Genomic DNA, 16,970 nt, shown 5'->3' on the forward strand with positions numbered 1-16,970 from the left:
TAAAACCCTCCAAGAGCCTCCAAGGCTGGAGTCTTAATCTCTTTCTTCCCTTCACACTCCAGTTAAAATGTTTCTCAGCTGGCCTTTGTACCGTTCTTCTCCCTAAGGATTTAGCATTTCTCTGAGCCACTTTGGTTAGAATCATCCTGTTCTGACTTTTAATGAAACCTTTCATTTCTCCTTTGGAGCGCTTACGTAAATGTTATTAAATGTTGTTTATGCCATTATCTGTTTAATATATGTCTTTTCCATTAAAGGTTAAATCCCGAGAGGGCCAAAATGATCTGTTTAGCCACCGTTTTACCCATTGCACCTAGTGTGGTGCCTGACATAGCTGTTCCATGCAGTCACTGAATGAATGAATGAAGAGCAAGCTACAAAATATACAGTGGAGCTCCAATTTGGTAAAAGAGGGACCAAAGACTCGTGTGGCCGGTACCAGACAGAAACGGACTACCTCCTGGAGGCGCGTGCTGGCCACGCCCTTCCCTGAAGAGGAGAGAAGGGGGAAGGCGCGCCCGGGCGGGCGGGACAAGGCGGTGGGAGGTTGGCGGGAAAGCCGAGGTGCGGGGGAGTCGCGGCCTCTGGGGCTCTTGCGCCTCCAGCTCCCTGGGCGGAAACGGGCTGCCGGAGGAGGGGGCACGTCTCCTGTGGACCACCCAAGGCGCAGGGCTCGGGGAGCCGTAAGGCGAGTGCTGACGGCGAGGCTCATCTGGAGAGTCAGACTCCGAATTACGAGGAGGCAGTCTTCAGGGTGCGCACAGCCCCAGCGGAGGGGCTCAAAGCCAAGGCCGAATTTCCCACCAGGGCAGCGTCAGGGCGCTCCCTAGAGGACGGCGTGGAGAAGCGATGGGAGATCGCGACTTCTGGGGGGGGGGGGAGGGGGGACTATCCGCACGGATGCTCTTCTAGACTGCACCTTAGCTGTGTGGTACCTGGAGGCGGCGTGGAGGGGGGGGGGTGGTGGCAGTGCCGCTGCCTCCGCTTCTGTCACATCCTGATTTGGGTGTCTCTCAGCCATTGCAAGGCTCTGTCCTCTAGGAGGTCAGATTTTTCTGCCCACCTGGTTACTGAAGGTGGACTCCCATCCTCTAAATCACCACACTCATTCCGAAAGATGCCAGTCCAGCTTTCTTTCCCCCTTCTGGGCAGAGGACGCCTTATTTCCCTGCTTAGCTCCAGATTTCATCTCTGCCATTGAGAAGCCCCACCACTCCCACGTTGACACACATCTCCTTTGCTCCCAGCAGGACCCTGAATTCCTGGAACAGTCTTCTTTAACATCCCTCGGGAGCCCAATAAATGCACTCTGAAGGAATGAATTCATCCATTTTATTCAACTTTCCCATGGACGAGAGCTTCTTTGATGGAGTATCACAGAGGCCCTTAAGGGAGGGAGGGCTGGGGCAGGGACGTGCATAAAGCCTAGGAGGAGGTTTAAAGTCTAGGCTTTATTTTAGAGTTGGGTAAAGAGGAGCTATTGAAGATTTCAGAGAGGACATAACTGGCCTTAGCCTGTGCAAAGTCTTGGGGGTAAGACAGCAGACAGGGAGTCAGGCTGGAGGTGATGCAGAAGTGATGAATACGGGGTGGCAGTGGTAGTAAAGATTTAATGTTGAATACATGTATGTTCTGAGCCAGGGATGGTGGTGGCACTTTGTCAGTTGAGACGTAGTTGGAGAAAGAAAGTCAGAACTCACACCTTGGGGTTGGAGGGAGAGGAGGAAAAGACCAATATGTGAGGGAGAGGGTGTTCAGCAGTTTCTTCATTCTTGGTTCAGGTGACCAAGGAGGATGGCTATCATTCCCTATCCATCCCTGGAGCCTTGTTTGGGGAGGAGCCTCCATCCTCCCCTCTCCCCCTGAGTTTTTAGCTTTGAGTCCAGGCTGAAACCAGAGAAGAACAGGACAGAAAAAAAATGAGCTGAAAACTGAAGCAAAGTCCACGGGGTGGGGAGCTAGAAGGCCCCCTTCAAGTAGCTCAGGCCTGGCAGCTTGTGCTGGGCTTGTGGAAGATTCCTCTCACAGATGCGAAATAATGCTGGAAGCAACCCGAGCGTGTAGGGCTTGAGGGTCTGTGGGGCTGGGCCACCAGTGTCAACCCACTGCTCCCCTCCAACTGCACCGAAGGGCGGAGTGCGCTGGCTTCCTGGGTGAGGCCGAGTGGGACCCTCGCAGGAGCAGTCCTGCCGGCCCGCGGCTGCCCCCTGGCGCCGACTCACTCCTCCCAAGGGCTCATGTCGGTGTCGATGGCCACACAGTTGTATGCAGCGTAGCGGAGCTTCTCCTCACACACCTTGGCACTGCAGGGGGCAGGGAGCTGATCAGCGCTAGGTGTAGAGGTCCCTCCTTCACAACCAGGGGCTTTGTGGCTCCCATTTGTGCACCCAGTACCTGAAGCCCTCCTCCACCCTAAGATGTCACCCTTCCCCCAACCCCCGCCCCCCCACTCCCCAGGCTGGAACCTAGGAAACCCACCTGGCATAGTGCGGTAGGAAGAGGGTGCTGGAGCAGGTGGAAGACTCAGGCAGCGCATCTGTGGTCTCATAGCTGGGGGCATGGAGGGACCAAAGATCAGAAAGTATTGCAGGGGCACAGGGCAGGGGTCTGACACGTGAATATGTTTGTGGGGCAGGGCAGAAGGCCAGCCACAGCCTCTCTCGACTGGACCTCCCCTCCCCATCCGCACTCACCCCAGCTTGTCCGGGTAGATGTAGATCCGAGCTGGCAGACGGCTGCGGCCTGTGACAAAGCGCAGGAAGCGGCTCCGGTCCTCTAGATGGAGGAGAAGGAAATCAGTGCCCGTGTGCTGATGGTGGAAGAAGTTCTTCAGCTTCCGCCCTGTCTCTGTATCCCAGGAGTGGAGTCCGAACCCAGACATTACTCTGCCCTTTCCACTGACCGTTGGTGAAGTTGTTCAGTGCCTCCCAGAAATACTGCACCCGTGTGTCAGATGGCTCGAAGTCCTCAAACCGGGCTGGTGGGGACAAAACCAGATGGAAGTAATTCTTAGGTCCTTAAGCCCCACCCCGGGACTGCGCTGCCCTGCCCTGCCCCACACTCACTGAGCTTGCGCAGAGCATCCACAGTGACCTCTGGGTCCCCGCACACCTTCTTCTCCAACTCTTGCCATGTTAGCAAGTCCAGCACAGCCTGTGGCACCACCTTCAGCAGACCTGCTTGCATGGCTGACACCTGCGGAGGAGGGACAGGGCCTGGCTGGGGAAGAGGGCACAACTCCCAGCTCAGTGTGTGGTGGGGACCTTTGGCCTCCACTCATGGAGACAATGTGTCTCTGTACTTCACTGATCAGCAGGGATGTGGGGCAGAGGGATGGTGGGGGCCGGAATTCTTGGGACTGGGTTCTGGTGGCCTATCAGGCTGGGCTCTGGCTATAACGAGCCCAAAGCTCTCTGTTCCACTGGCCTCTGGGTAGTACCTGCTCCTTGCTCTCCTCTAGCCGTGCCTTCTGCACCAGTTGGATGAAACGGGAACGGTCCTCAAATCCCACCACGATGCCCGCACCCCCAGGGATCAGCTCCACCACCTGCTGGTCACTCAGCACTGTGGTGAACGTTAGCTCCTTTCCAAATTTGAACTCAAATGTCTCCTTGTCCATTCCTTCCATCACTTCCAGGAGCTTTACCTGGGGGTTGAAGAGAGGCAGGAAGGTCATCTTTTCATTGTGGAGACAGCCCTTGTTTTTCCTCAAGCTCACAGGGAAGCAGGAGAGGCAGCCAGCCAAGGCAGTCCTCACGCAGGCAATGAGGGCAGTGAGGGAGTTAGTACAAGGGCTGTGAAAGCATCAAGATGATGCCTAACCGGGCTTGGAGATCAGGGAAGGTGTCCTGGAGGAAGTGGCAGCTAAGCTGAGACCCAAATGATGGCTGGGAATTGGCTGGGCCACCAGGAAGTCAGGAGAGAGAACATCTTGGAAAAAGGTGGAAAGAGCAAAAGGCATTAGGAATCTGTCTGGCTGGAGCCTGATCATGAACCAGGTGTCCAGAGATACAGGGGTCATGTAAGGCCTTTCCAGACTCTGCATTTTGTCCTAAGCCCAGAGTGGATTTACTGAAGGGTTTAAACAGGGAGAGTGAAATGAATTACTCTGGATGCTGGAGATCAGATGGGTAAGAATGGAGACAGGGACACTGACAACTTTTGCAGTCAGTGGTTGGGTCAGAAGTGAAAGTGGCTGAACCAGAGGGAAAGTAGTGAGATGGAAGAAGTGGACAGATTCCAGAGGCAGATGTGACAGAATGTGGGAGGTGAGCGAGAAGGAGGAGTGCAGAATGACCCTGAAAGGGCTTGGCGTGGGGAGGGGTGGGTGGTGGTGCCACTGTGAGACAGGGAGCCCTGGAGGGCAGTAGACTGGGGACAGGATGAAGAGTGTGTTGATCCTGAGGTGCCATCTTGGGACAGACGTCCAGCAGGTAAATGCATACGTAGCCCCAGGCTTAGGAGAGAGGTTGGGGCTAGAGGTAAGGAAGTAGGGGTCATGAGAATAGTGACCGTAGTTGAAGCTACTGGAGTACATGGGATTGGAGAGGGAGCACGTATGTGGTAAGAGAAGGTTCAGGACAGCCCTGGGGAGCAGCAACCTTGGGGGCTGGGCAGAGGAAACACTGGTTCTAGGCCCTAACTCACCAGCACAGAGTCCACAGCTGGGAAGTCCTTGCTCCAGCTCACCTCCTCACCAGAGAGCTGCTTCCACACGAAACCAGGCAGAGCCAGGACCTGTGAGACAAATACTACTGTCTTCTCACCCTGAGCTGCCCAGGTTTGGCTGGCTCTTCTTCCTTCCAAGAGCCAGGATTAATCTGGTGGGGTGCAGAATAGGCTACTCACCAGGAACTCCTTACCCCGAAGAGCAGCCCCCATCAGCTGTCCGATCCACTCGTACTTGGCAAAGTCTCGGCAGGAGGGGTTGGGCACATACATATCCCGGGCCTCACCCGTGCCATTGCCCTGTCCCCGAGACAGAGCTGTCAGCACGGCATGGGATGGACCCTACTTTGTTGCCCCGGATGACTCAGAGACTTCTCTGAACACCTTCCACTGGGGGCCCTGAATGATCCCTCTGAATAGACAATGGCTCCTCCTTCCCTGCCTGTCCAGAGGCTGCCCCAGGCAACTCAGTCTCTCCTCTGCCCCCTCTCTAGCTTAGCCCGGTACCTGGGAGGTTCGCAGAGACAGAACAGCAGAAACAATTTGGGAGATAGGGATGGGAGATTACCTGGTTGGCCGTTCGGACAAAGAAGGGCAGAGGCACAGGAGTGTCCGCCGAGCTAGGGCACAGCTCTTCTGACATGTCTGCCAGGCTATCCCGGAAACCACCCCCTGAAATGACAGATAGATGCCCTCAGCTGGGGCACACAAGAGCCTCAGCCCCCATAATGGGGTAATAAGCAAGTCCCCTATCTGGTTAGCTGGTGATCTCAGAAGCCTCTACCACTCGAATAGGGCTGGACCCTTGTTATCGTCCCTCAGGGCCTCACCTTGGTCAATGATGCCTTCTGCAATGAATTTACACTCCCACCACTGGTCATAGCGCATGGGCCACCTGTAAGTAGGAGTGGGTCTCTGTCACCACACTGGGCCAAGGCTCAGAATGATGCACCTGCCCAGAGTCCAACCAGGAGTAGGGGCTACAGAGGGGTAATGGTGAGGGGACCAGAGGCAGTGCGTGGGTGTACACGTGTACATGTATACCCTGAGCAGGTCCCTCGCCCCCATGCCATACCTGTAGTCCAGGGGCTTTTCATACTTGTCAGAGGGCTTGAGGCCTTCATAAACCTGGGGACAGGGGAAAGGGGAGGGAGTTGTGGGAAAGTCTGCGTCAAGACCTGGCCCCACTCTTGCCCAAAGGCCTTGCTCAGGTCCCTGTTGGCCCACCCCCCAGGCCCCTTACTGACCCTCCCTCAGTCTGACCCCAGGTGGTCCAAACCTGGGTGAAGACAGCGTTCTTGCAGGCAGGGTCCCTTAAGGGGCAGGCGCGGTGTTCCATGGCGAGGCGCCGGTTGATGTACAGGCGTGGCATGAAGCTGGGCTTGCTGCTCTCCGAGTCACGCAGGCACTGGGCCACCAGGCCTGGCCGCTGGCGTGACAGCAGCAGGAACTGCTTCACTTGCTGGGGAGGAGAGGTGGTCAGACCAGGACCATCAGGCAGTCAGCCTCTGTCCAGGCCCTGGAACCTTTCTCTATTCCTGGACCTAATCCCATGGTTCCTGTTCAAGCCTAGTCCATCCCTGGTCCTTGCTTCCAGTCTCTCCCTTCGTCTGGCCACGAGGGAGAGCTTTCTAAAACAAAAAATTCAACTTTGTCATTTCCTTACATAAAACCTTTCCAGTGGCTCCACTGACCAGGAACAAAGTCTGGCCCCAGGGCCCTCTGCTACCAGGGCCTGCTTCCTATCCACCTTCTCCCAGCCTCATCCCCATGTCATACTCACATCTACGGGCAGGCTTCTCTCATGTCATTTTGAGCTGCTGGTAACTCCCAGTGTCCACCTTTTATGCAACCTGCCCTGTCCATGCTGTAACCTCTCCTCCCCGAGCTCTGTATATTTCACATGCTCTCTGGGGAATACCACCCCAAACACGAAATTTTGACTATTCGTGTCTGGCTTTCTTCCTATGTTCCCAGAGCCCAGCAAAAGCCCAGGCCTAGAGTAGATCTAAGAACTCTCTGATGAAGAGTGAACAACTGCCTGGGCAGAAAGGGGGTGCCCAGTGCCAAGACCAGCACTGCATGTGTCAGGCTCACCTTAATCTCACTGAAGGTGCCCAGCGTGTGGTCCCAGGCAGGTACCAGGTGGTGCAGGACGCTGTCTAGGATCTTTATGAATCTGGGGTGGGTGGGTAAAGATAACTGCAGCTAAAGAGTTTGGTATGGATGCAAGACCCCCTCACTCCCCAACTCACAGGGACAGGAGAAGGCAGGGCCCAGGGACTGCTCTGCCTCTTGAAGTGGAACAGCTTACAGTGTAAGACCTTGGGGGCCTCTTCCACACAGACATACAAGGCTCAGGATGGGGGACAAGGAAGGGCCTGACTGGCCCAGGGCCACAGCCACCTCTGCAGGAGAACAGCTCTGCGGTATAGCACTTCCGGATCAGTGCCTTCCAGGCGTGGATATCGCACCAGACTGGTGGGCTGGAACAGGTCTGCATTCAGCCCTAGTTCCCGCTGTCTAGATGACTTGATCTTGACCCCTCGAAGACGCACATCAATCCCATCATCTGGAGGAAGGAGTTAGAGTGAGATCACTTACTGCACCTGCTGCCTTTTGGCCCTCAGACCTGAGAAAGGCCCCTTAATGCTCAGCCTTTTGTTACCCCTAGCCCCTAGAAACTTGGAACCTTTGGGATCCCCTCCTATAACCTGATTCTGATTATTATATTCTGTGCTAGTTCCTGTGTCCACCACTATAGTTTGGGGATGCCTGAGGGTCCCAACTCCGTTCCCCTTCCAGGTGAGCCCAAGCACTTCTATGGCTTTAAGGCAGCCCTCTTACCCAGCACCTTCCACCTGGCTTGGGCCCCAAAGCTTCAGATCCTAGAGTTAGTTCAGCTATCACCTTTACCTCAACTCCAAGCCCATTTCCTTCTCTCCACACTCACTGCCAGCTAACCCCCATCTACACACTGGGCTCCCTTTCCCTCCTTAGGGCCTTAAGCCCCACCTCGGCACTCGACGATGCGGATCTCGATGACTGGGAGGTGGACGGTCATGTCCTCCAGGACACAGACATCCCCGATCAGGGTCCTGAGAGGATGAACGTGAGGCACTTTGGAGACCCCTTGTCTTCAGGGATTGCTGAGGTCTCGTTCAAACTTTTGCTTCCGACGTGGGCCAGATCCTACTGCTAGGATCATGTCCCACCTCCCACCCCAGGCCAGTTCACTCACTCGTCAATGCTCACATCACTCAGCTTCTTCAGGTTGTCCCCTTCACCCCCATAGATCACCACCCGCTTAGGCATAAAGTTGTCATCTGTGGTATCCACCGTGAGTAGTAGCTTCCTGAGGGTTAAGAGTGTGCACGTGGGTCTTTTACACTCACAGGCATGTGGCTCACCCACCCTGTCCTACTCAGAGCCCACTCACTTCACAATGGTGCCCTTTTTCATGGTAAGCCGTACCCAGTGCTGGCACTGGGACCCATCGCTCTCCCAGTAGGTGTCCGCATTGCTGTCTGTCAGGCAGGACACATTGAACTCCTCCTGGGGAGGGGCAGAGAGGTGGAATCAGTGTTTACCCCCACTCCCTGCACTGGAGGTGTGGGGGTGTGCTTTGGGCCAGGGAGCAAGAGAGAAAGTACAGTGGAGCTGGGTTAGAAGCATATCTGGTATGGGTGGAGGTGTCTAGGGATTCCTACATGACTTCCACGATGGGGGGATGGACTGAGTATGGCCTGTGGGGATTCAGATTTGGCCCTGGCCTAGAGGTGAGAGTTCTGGATCTAGCAAGATGTGACTACATCTTGCTTGGGGTGGGAGGAGTCCCAGCACACACCGTGTAGGAGGAAACGTCTATGCTCTCCACATACTGCTTCACGCTACCCAGGTTCTCATCCTCCTTGCCCAGGTGGTCGTACAAGAAGTGGATCAGGTCCTCGTCGCACTCGTAGGTCCACGTCGGGGGCACATAGCTAAGCAACCCCAAGTCCCTAATTAGGTCGGGCCCAGACCTGGAGCTCCTTCCTCCCCATCCCATCCCAGCTCACTCACAGTAGCCTTTGTACAGCTTCTGTGTATGCCTCGGCCGGCTGAGGCCTTGATCCCAGGCGATGCGAGTATGTCAGGTCCACCACCTGTTCCCATCTGTGCGCACAGAATGGGGGACGGGATGCGGAGACATCAGCGAGCAGCAGGAGACCCTGGAGCCTTCTCCAGAGCTCTAGCTCCTCTAAACTGCGCCTCCAGAAGCCCCACCCCAGCTCCCTTCAGGTCCCGCCCCTTTCTACTGTAAACCCTGCCTCTGCTCCAGATCCCACCACCCGGGCTTTGCCACACTAGGGCACAGCAGTCTGACAGCAAGCCCCGCCCCTCCCAGTGCAGGACCTGAGCACCGGGCGGTAGTCCACTCCAAAGAGCTGCTGCTGCCGTTGGAGGTGGTCTGGAGTGTCGATGGGTACGAGCCGGGCCCCGCCTTCTGCCGGGCGGCACACCAGCAGCCAGCCTTCGTCCAGCCCGCAGTCGCCCAGGTGTTCCGCCAGCTGCTCCTGCCGGGACGCGCCAGACGGGGACAGCCATCAGGGAACTGCCGGCGGCAAGCCCTGCCCAGCCCATGGCAAAGGGCACCGAACGCTTTGTCAGCTCAATATGGGGGAGGGGAGGGGAACAGCCAAGGGCTTCCCTGGTCCCGGGCCTTTTGCACCTTGGTCAGCTTCACCCAGAGCCCGTGGCCGTTGCACAGCTCCTCGCCCGTGGTGCGCACGCAGGCGCCGCGCCGGAGCTCGATGCTGTCGCGGGCGGCGCGGAGGGGCCCGGAGCCGGTACAGGTGGCCGGGCCCGTGGCTCCCACACGCAGCCCCGGGCCCTCCGCCTCCCACACTGGCAACAGCACGCGCGACGGTCCCGCCGGGTCCTTGTAAAGCTTGTAAAGCACCTCGCGCGGCACGAAAGCTAGCGCCGCCGGCAACGGCCGCCCAGCGCGGAGGCTCTTCGCTGCCTCCGCCAGGAAGCGCACGCGGCCCAGCAGCTGCCGCGGGGACTCTAGCGCCGCGCCCGGGCCCGGACCCGCCATAGCGTGGTGGCCCAGGGAAGCCCAGGGGCGATCCGGCCCTAGGAGCTTCGGCCGGGAAGGCTGACGAAGCTTCCCACCACCTTCAGCCCCGCCTTCGGCCAGCCTTCGCCGTAAGTTCTGGACTAAACGCCCCTCACTTTCCCGCCGTATTGTCCTGTGTACTCGGATACTTAATCCTGTTATCTGTTTCTGAGCCTCCCGCTCAGCCAACCAGACCCAAGTTCAGTAGTAGTTTCTACCTGATCAATCTACCCACTCCAATCCCATTGCTACTACCATTTAATCCCCACTGCTACTACCCCATTCAAGCCACCATCCATCCTATCTAGCCCGGAAAGTTGCAACAGCTATTTCTCAGATCCTCCGGCCTTCTGTTTTGCCTCCGTGCCCCGAGTGAGTCACACTACAACCAGAAGAATCTTTAAAAATCTGTTAGATATCCTCTCAGGCTCCCCATCCTAGGGGCAGTGTGACTAAAATGTTTGGGAAAATAACCCCCTCCCCAGCTCGGCTGCTGACAGGAGTCTTGAGTCACTTAGGCTTGATCCTGGTGGTTACTCCTAATCCCAGGACACTGGTGATCACTATCCAGTTTCTCCCAGTAATCCTGAACCAAACGAGAGGAAAGGCCGATGTGGTTAGGGAGGAGGCAAAAAAACATGGACAGAAGCTGCTGGTGAAGTATAATCATGGAGGAAAAGGCAACTTGGTCCCGCCCCGTTTCTTTTAAAAGTTTACTGAGCTATAACTCACATCATGTAATTCACACATTTAAAGTGTACTACTCACTGGTTTTTGATATATTACATTAATTTAAAAAAACAGTGGAAAATATATATAACAAAATTTGCAATCTTAACCGTTTTTTAAATGTATAATTGTCTATTTCAAATACTTTTCATCACCCCAAACAAGAAACTCTGTACCCTTTAAGCAATGACTCCTCATTGCCCTCACTCCCCAGTCCCTGGTAAACTCTACTCTACTTTCTGCCTCTATGAATTTGCCTATTATAGATATTTCATATAAGTGGAACCATACAGTATTTGTCCTTTTGCGTCTGTCTTATTTAACTTAGCATGTTACAACAATGTTGTAGCATGTATCAGAATAATTTATTTTTATGGCTGAGTAATATTCCATTGTGTGTATATATATATATATATATATATACACACTACATTTTGTTTATCCATTCCTTGATGGACACTTGGGTGGAAAGTTTGTTTTGATATAGTTTTCAAATAATTGAAGTTATCAAGAAATAAAATGATCCCATGTAATTATGACAGTTTTCCATTTTTTTCTCCTTAATAAGTTGGGAACACAGTGCCTCTCTTCCTTTCTCTCCAAGCTATCTGTACGCTATTACACTACTACAAGATAAAGTGAACAAATGCACTTAACGAAGGCCTGCATGACCTGGACTCTGTAGACAGCTCCAGCCTCTTTAATTCCACCAGTTTGATCTTGTTTCCCATTAAGCCATTTGCTCTTTTTCGTCTTCTCTTTACACATGCCATTCGCTCTGCTTGGAATACCCCCACTGCTTTCCCCAGTTAAATGGAGCCCTTGCTACTTGCTTCTAGCGCTTTCCCTTTAAAACATTTCCTATTGAGGGCTTCCCTGGTGGCGCAGTGGTTGAGAGTCCGCCTGCCGATGCAGGGGACACAGGTTCGTGCCCCGGTCTGGGAAGATCCCATATGCCGTAGAGCGGCTAGGCCCGTGAGCCATGGACGCTGAGCCTGTGCTCCGCAACGGCAGAGGCCGCAACAGTGAGAGGCCCGCGTACCACAAAAAAACATTTACTATTGTGATTGCTGACTTCTCTGTTTCCACATCAGTCTGTAGCTCCTTAAAGGAAGGAAATATCTTGTTCTCCACTGTAATCTCTACACCTATTGTAGTGCCCACCTCTTCCTAGGTAATATAAGTATTTAATTATTTCAGTTCCCTGTACAACTTGGTTCCATAATTCACCATATGCCTGGTTTGGCCAGGCATAAAATTGTTAAAATCGTGAAGAGTGGGAGTGAAAGTGAGACCTGGGACGAGTTTCCAGGATTCCCAGGCCATCAGAGGAGAGCAAATTCCTCACGTCACTTGAAGTGTAGTTACAGCGAAGTTCTTTTGTGGGGGGAGGGGTAGGGAGGTGTTTGTTGTTGCGTCGCTACAGAGGACTTTACGGTGAAGAGACCTAGGAGGTCCTACGGGCAGCAGCCGGGGCAGCCCGGGAGCCGTTGCTGGAGTCTGATCATGTGACTTTCAATATGGCGACAGCCTTGGCTCCTTCCAGGAAGGGGCGGAGCCTGGGCAGGGGGCAGGCTCAGAATTAGGTTACAGCGGGGGCTGTGCTCGCGTTTACAGACAACTTATCATGGAGGCGAACGAGTGTGGGTGAGTTCTCTGTGCCACCATGCAGTGTGGCCATACGGGCTTCTGACCTGAGTCTTTCAACTCAGGAATCTGTCCCTATACCCCTCTTCCCCAACCCCGGAGAACCCAAGTCTCTGGAATCCGAAATCCTCCAACCATGGATTCCTGAGATGTTCATCCCAGGGACAGCCTAGCTGGACTGCGTACCCCAGACCTTTATTTAGGAGATGCCCTCTGGACTTTCTAATCCTCAACTAAGATCCCTTTTCGGACTGTCATCTCTGATCCCCCCCATGACCATCCCCCAGCCTGGAGATCTTCCAGCCCCAAAACCAGCCCACTGGTACCCTTGTTCCTGAGATTTTTTGGTCCAAAGACCCCCCAAACTCTCCTAACTGGACTTTCGTCCCCTTCCCCCACCCCCTCCCAGGCCCTCCAGTGGCTTTGAGCCTGGGGAAGCTGCGACTATGTGTAGGGTAGAGGCCCCGGCACCGGCCCTTCTAGTCCTGTTCACCACCTGATAGAGGGGAGGCGGAATCGGCGGGGAGCCACAGCTTGGTAGCTGGTCTGGAGAAGACAGATAGCTGTGCTGGACTGTATCCTCCTTTAGAACCCGAGCCCTGCCCAACCCCCAGCCTAGTTTACGGACACCTACCCTACCCGCTCCTGATCTCCAGACCTCAGGGTTTTCCGGAGCTGAAGAATGACACCTTCCTGCGAGCAGCCTGGGGAGAACAAACAGACTACACTCCTGTTTGGTGCATGCGGCAGGCAGGCCGCTACTTACCAGGTCAGGGTCAGGGCCTCGGAGTCTAGGTAAAACTCTGGAGGGTGAAAAGTTTTTGAGGGGCAGAGGAGGGCTCTGGAGGTTCCTCAAGGCTGAGCCCTGCTTTCCCTTTTTTGTCTGCAGAGTTTAGGGAAACTCGGGCTGCCCAGGACTTTTTCAGCACCTGTCGCTCCCCAGAGACCTGCTGTGAACTTACTCTGCAGGTGAGGGGTCCACAAAAGAGGAAGAGATTTATGCTCTCAGCTTGCCACCTAGCAATCTGTCTTCTGTTCCCTATAGCCACTGCGTCGCTTCCCTCTGGATGCTGCCATCATCTTCTCCGACATCCTTGTTGTACCCCAGGTACCTGCTCAAATCTGATTCTTTAATGGGTAACAAAGGGAAAAGACAGTCAAGGCTCAAGATAAGCACTTATCCTTATGGGACAGAGGGGGAAAACAGGCTGGAAGAGATGGAGTTTGGCTGAGTTTTATTCTCCTTTTCCTCCTTCCTGGCATGGGTTGAACAGATCTCCTCCTCCTGGAGTTACAGGTTGGGAACCTGGACGTTTTCTCCCCCACCAGGCACTGGGCATGGAGGTGACCATGGTGCCTGGCAAAGGGCCCAGCTTCCCAGAGCCATTAAGAGAAGAGCGGGATTTACAGCGCCTCCGGGATCCAACTACAGTGGCCTCTGAGCTGGGCTATGTGTTCCAGGCCATTACCCTCACTCGACAACGTCTGGCTGGGCGTGTGCCACTGATTGGCTTTGCTGGTGCCCCGGTAATATGGAACAGGGCAGGGACTTGGGCTTGGAGGAATTACTCTGGCAGGTCTGGGTGCAGACAAGGGAAGGAAGTGTCTATCTGGCTTCTGCCTTTTGCAGTGGACTCTCATGACATATATGGTTGAGGGTGGCGGCTCAAGCACCATGGCTCAGGCCAAACGCTGGCTTTACCAGAGACCGCAAGCCAGTCACCAGCTGCTTCGCATCCTCACTGATGCTCTTGTCCCATATCTGGTGGGACAAGTGGCTGCTGGTGCCCAGGTAAGTCCTGAGGGAGAGACAAATAGGCTGGGGTTTCATCTTTATTTATTTATTTTTGGCTGCGTTGGGTCTTTGTTGCTGCGCACGGGCTTTCTCTAGTTGTGGCAAGCGGGGGCTACTCTTTGTTGGGGTGCCTGGGCTTCTCATTGTGGTGGCTTCTTTTGTTGCAGAGCATGGGCTCTGGGCACGCGGGCTTCAGTAGTTGTGGCATGCAGGCTCAGTAGTTGCGGCTCGCGGGCTCTAGAGTACAGGCTCAGTAGTTGTGGTGCACGGGCTTAGTTGCTCCGCGGCATGTGGGATCTTCCCGGACCAGGGCTCGAACCCGTGTCTCCTGTATTGGCAGGCGGATTCTTAACCACTTCACCACCAGGGAAGCCCTGGGGTTTAGTGTTTAAGGACCAGAAACAATACAGTTCCTTATACCTGTGAGGGTAGGTGTCTCAGTACCAGGCACAAAAGAAGCTTGGCATGAAATGATCTGGCTGGAGCAGCTAAGCCCAGACACTGGCAGGGGGGCTTAATGCTCTGTGTATTCAAAGACCAAACCTAGCACTGGGATCTGGAGAAGGCAGAACTTTTTGACTGGAACTGGGCTTATAGACTTAGGCAGTCTCAGGGGTTGAAGTCACTTGGGGAAAACTGAAGGAAAACTGAGGCACATTCTGTATGTGGGGCCCGAGATACTTCCTCTTTGTGTGTTATGCATTTCTTTTCTAACTATAGGCATTGCAGCTCTTTGAGTCCCATGCAGGGCATCTTGGCCCACAACTCTTCAGTAAATTTGCACTGCCCTACATCCGTGATGTGGCCAAGCGAGTGAAAGCCGGGCTGCAGGAGGCAGGCCTGGCACCAGTGCCCATGGTAAGGATGGGGATCAGATGAGTGAAGGTGGGCCCGTGGAACTATCAGGTTAAGTCCTGCATGGACCGAAGTGACCACTGGGGGGCAGAAGCACAGCTGAGCTATATTAGGAGGCATAGCAAAGCCCTTGGCAGCCTGAGATTTGCCCTTTCCCCCAGATCATCTTTGCTAAGGACGGACATTTTGCGCTGGAGGAGCTGGCCCAGGCTGGCTATGAGGTGGTTGGGCTTGACTGGACAGTGGCCCCAGAGAAAGCCCGGTGAGTGATGGAAGGTGCGGTGGAGGGGATGCAACTGCCATATGTGCAGTTACCAGAACAGGGCACTGACTCTACTTCCAGGGACTGCGTGGGAAAGACGGTGACCCTGCAGGGCAACCTGGACCCCTGTGCCTTATATGCATCTGAGGTAACAACCAGGTCCCTGTGTGTGTCTGTGTTTGTTTCTGTGCACTCCCATGGTTCTGGATATGGTTGTGTTTATTACTATGTGTGTGCTTCTATTATCTGTTTATCCCTCCCCTCTATTCCACTTATACCATGTGAACTCTAGGAAGGCAGGAGTTTCTTCTCATTGATTTTGTTCATTTGTGTTTTCTTAGTGCCTGGCCCATACTAGGCACCTGATAAAGTTTTTTGAATGACTGTATGAGTAACACTGAGTAGAAGCACGCCTACATGTATGTGTGTCACTATTGTGTATAGGGAGGACAGAGGTGTGCTGGCCCCCCCTGTAGCCAGTGCCCTGTTGGTCCCCCCAGGAGGAGATTGGGCGGTTGGTGCAGCAGATGCTGAGTGACTTTGGGCCACAGCGCTACATTGCCAACCTGGGCCACGGACTTTACCCTGACATGGACCCAGAACGTGTGGGAGCCTTTGTGGATGCCGTGCACAAACACTCACGCCTGCTTCGACAGAATTGAGCATAATCCTTTTCTCTGAAGTACCACTAACACAGATGATTGTTTGCGGGAGAATAAAAGTTCCAGAGTTGGAGTCTTGCGTGTGGTTTTGTTTGTGAAAGATCTGTGCCCTTATCCTCAGTTCCTTCTTAGCCTCTTCCTTCCCTGGGCCTCTTTCTGCATCCTCTCCCACAAGCCATGGGACCTCGGGTATCAGTGAATATGTATGTAGGACTTAATGTCAGGACCTTTACCACCATTTTGCTCTCAGATCTCCAAGCCCCAGAGCTACATGGGGCTGTGCAGATCTTCCTAGGAGCTAGAGCTGTGACATTTGCAGGGAAATGGGGTCCCTATAGCATATGAGGCCAAATTGACAGGGCTTTGTTTCTGGGGAGGGAAGGGTGTATAGATCAGAGTGGGTCACAGAAATGGCTAGAATACTTCAGAAAGGCCTGTTGAGGAAGATGGAGTCTAGGTGAGCAGGGAGAAGCTGAGAGGCCTTCAGCTTTGACACCAAAACTTGGGAAGACATCAAGACTCGGTTAAGTTGCTTAGGATTAGAGCCTTAGACTTGCATCACTAAGGCAAGAAGCCTTCTGAAGCCAATAGGCCCCATGGTACTCAGGGTTGCCCTGCATTCTTTTCTGCGCATACCCTCTAATTTTCTCAGTATCTTGCTGTTTCCGCTTTTCATGGTGGTACCTACTTCCTGGGATCAGGCTCTGACAGGCCTATGAGCTCTGGAGAGGGGTGTGGTGCAGTAGGAAGTTCTTCATTTGTCATTCCACATCTTAGACCATTAGGAACCCACTGTGCTATATAGCCTAACCAGCTCCCTGTCCCAGCCAGGTGATGGAGAAGAGAGAAGGGCCCCATTTATTGAAAGAACACAATTTCTGATTTTAGAAAAATGATCTTTTCTGTGATCCATGATTTATTCATAGAAAAGCACTGTGAGGTCACACACTTGCTAAAAAACGGCAATTGTGATACAGAAATGGGAGTGGCATTGTCTTTTTTTTTTTAAACCAACCTACTGGGCTGAGAGGTTGTTGGGCCCATAGCTGGACGGTGAGACTTTGGTAGCCACAAACAGCAAATGCAACTTACTGGTTAGTGTGGAGAAAAAAAACGCGACACAAACAGTTTGTCAAAGACAGGAAAGTAAAGCAGACAAAGAGGTCCTTAGTTCACGCTCTAACTACCACCCCTTCCCTGTCACACCCCACCCCCTACTCGGGAACTAAAACATGAAACAGTAACCACCAA

The 16,970-nt window shown here is 53.9% G+C and overlaps 2 protein-coding genes across 4 annotated transcripts; one reads left to right on the top strand and one right to left on the bottom strand.

Annotated features, from left to right (window-relative positions):
• Positions 1-2,087: 2,087 nt before the first annotated feature.
• HECTD3 (HECT domain E3 ubiquitin protein ligase 3) lies at positions 2,088-9,763 on the bottom strand. The gene is made up of 21 exons (XM_079728439.1): positions 9,380-9,763; positions 9,064-9,224; positions 8,731-8,823; positions 8,516-8,651; positions 8,108-8,223; positions 7,910-8,023; positions 7,684-7,766; positions 7,075-7,240; positions 6,766-6,847; positions 5,948-6,130; positions 5,744-5,796; positions 5,499-5,563; positions 5,237-5,340; positions 4,849-4,968; positions 4,648-4,737; positions 3,440-3,646; positions 3,066-3,195; positions 2,903-2,977; positions 2,694-2,775; positions 2,479-2,550; positions 2,088-2,303 (listed from the first exon to the last, which is right to left on the bottom strand). Exons 1-21 carry the CDS (start codon positions 9,746-9,748, stop codon positions 2,219-2,221), a joined length of 2,586 nt encoding a protein of 861 aa, XP_079584565.1. The 5' UTR covers positions 9,749-9,763; the 3' UTR covers positions 2,088-2,218.
• A 3,054-nt stretch (positions 9,764-12,817) lies between these two features.
• On the top strand, positions 12,818-15,792 carry UROD (uroporphyrinogen decarboxylase). 3 transcript variants are annotated; one of them, XM_079696421.1, is made up of 9 exons: positions 12,818-12,914; positions 13,035-13,114; positions 13,191-13,253; positions 13,475-13,672; positions 13,776-13,937; positions 14,661-14,798; positions 14,957-15,057; positions 15,139-15,205; positions 15,558-15,792. In XM_079696421.1, the coding sequence occupies exons 1-9, from the start codon at positions 12,887-12,889 to the stop codon at positions 15,717-15,719; spliced, it is 999 nt and encodes a 332-aa protein (XP_079552547.1). In that variant the 5' UTR covers positions 12,818-12,886; the 3' UTR covers positions 15,720-15,792. The 3 variants fall into 3 exon arrangements, with proteins under 3 accessions (XP_079552547.1, XP_079552548.1, XP_079552549.1); XM_079696423.1 differs by having other exon boundaries at positions 12,856-12,940; XM_079696422.1 differs by lacking the exon at positions 13,776-13,937.
• Positions 15,793-16,970: the final 1,178 nt, after the last annotated feature.

The sequence above is a fragment of the Hyperoodon ampullatus genome, assembly GCF_949752795.1.
Source record: "Hyperoodon ampullatus genome assembly, chromosome: 2".
Classification (NCBI taxonomy): Eukaryota; Metazoa; Chordata; class Mammalia; order Artiodactyla; family Ziphiidae; genus Hyperoodon; species Hyperoodon ampullatus.

What these genes read in the sequence shown, in the direction of transcription:
- UROD (XM_079696421.1), top strand. Translation starts at nt 12,887, where the DNA reads ATGCGGCAGGCAGGCCGCTACTTACCAG. An exon ending in ACATCCTTGTTGTACCCCAG is followed by an intron (nt 13,254 to 13,474) that starts GTACCTGCTCAA and finishes CTCCCCCACCAG; the next exon opens with GCACTGGGCATGGAGGTGAC. An exon ending in AAGTGGCTGCTGGTGCCCAG is followed by an intron (nt 13,938 to 14,660) that starts GTAAGTCCTGAG and finishes TTCTAACTATAG; the next exon opens with GCATTGCAGCTCTTTGAGTC.
- HECTD3 (XM_079728439.1), bottom strand. Translation starts at nt 9,748, where the DNA reads ATGGCGGGTCCGGGCCCGGGCGCGGCGCTAGAGTCCCCGCGGCAGCTG. An exon ending in TCTGGGTGAAGCTGACCAAG is followed by an intron (nt 9,225 to 9,379) that starts GTGCAAAAGGCC and finishes GCGTCCCGGCAG; the next exon opens with GAGCAGCTGGCGGAACACCT. An exon ending in ACTGAACAACTTCACCAACG is followed by an intron (nt 2,776 to 2,902) that starts GTCAGTGGAAAG and finishes TCCTCCATCTAG; the next exon opens with AGGACCGGAGCCGCTTCCTG.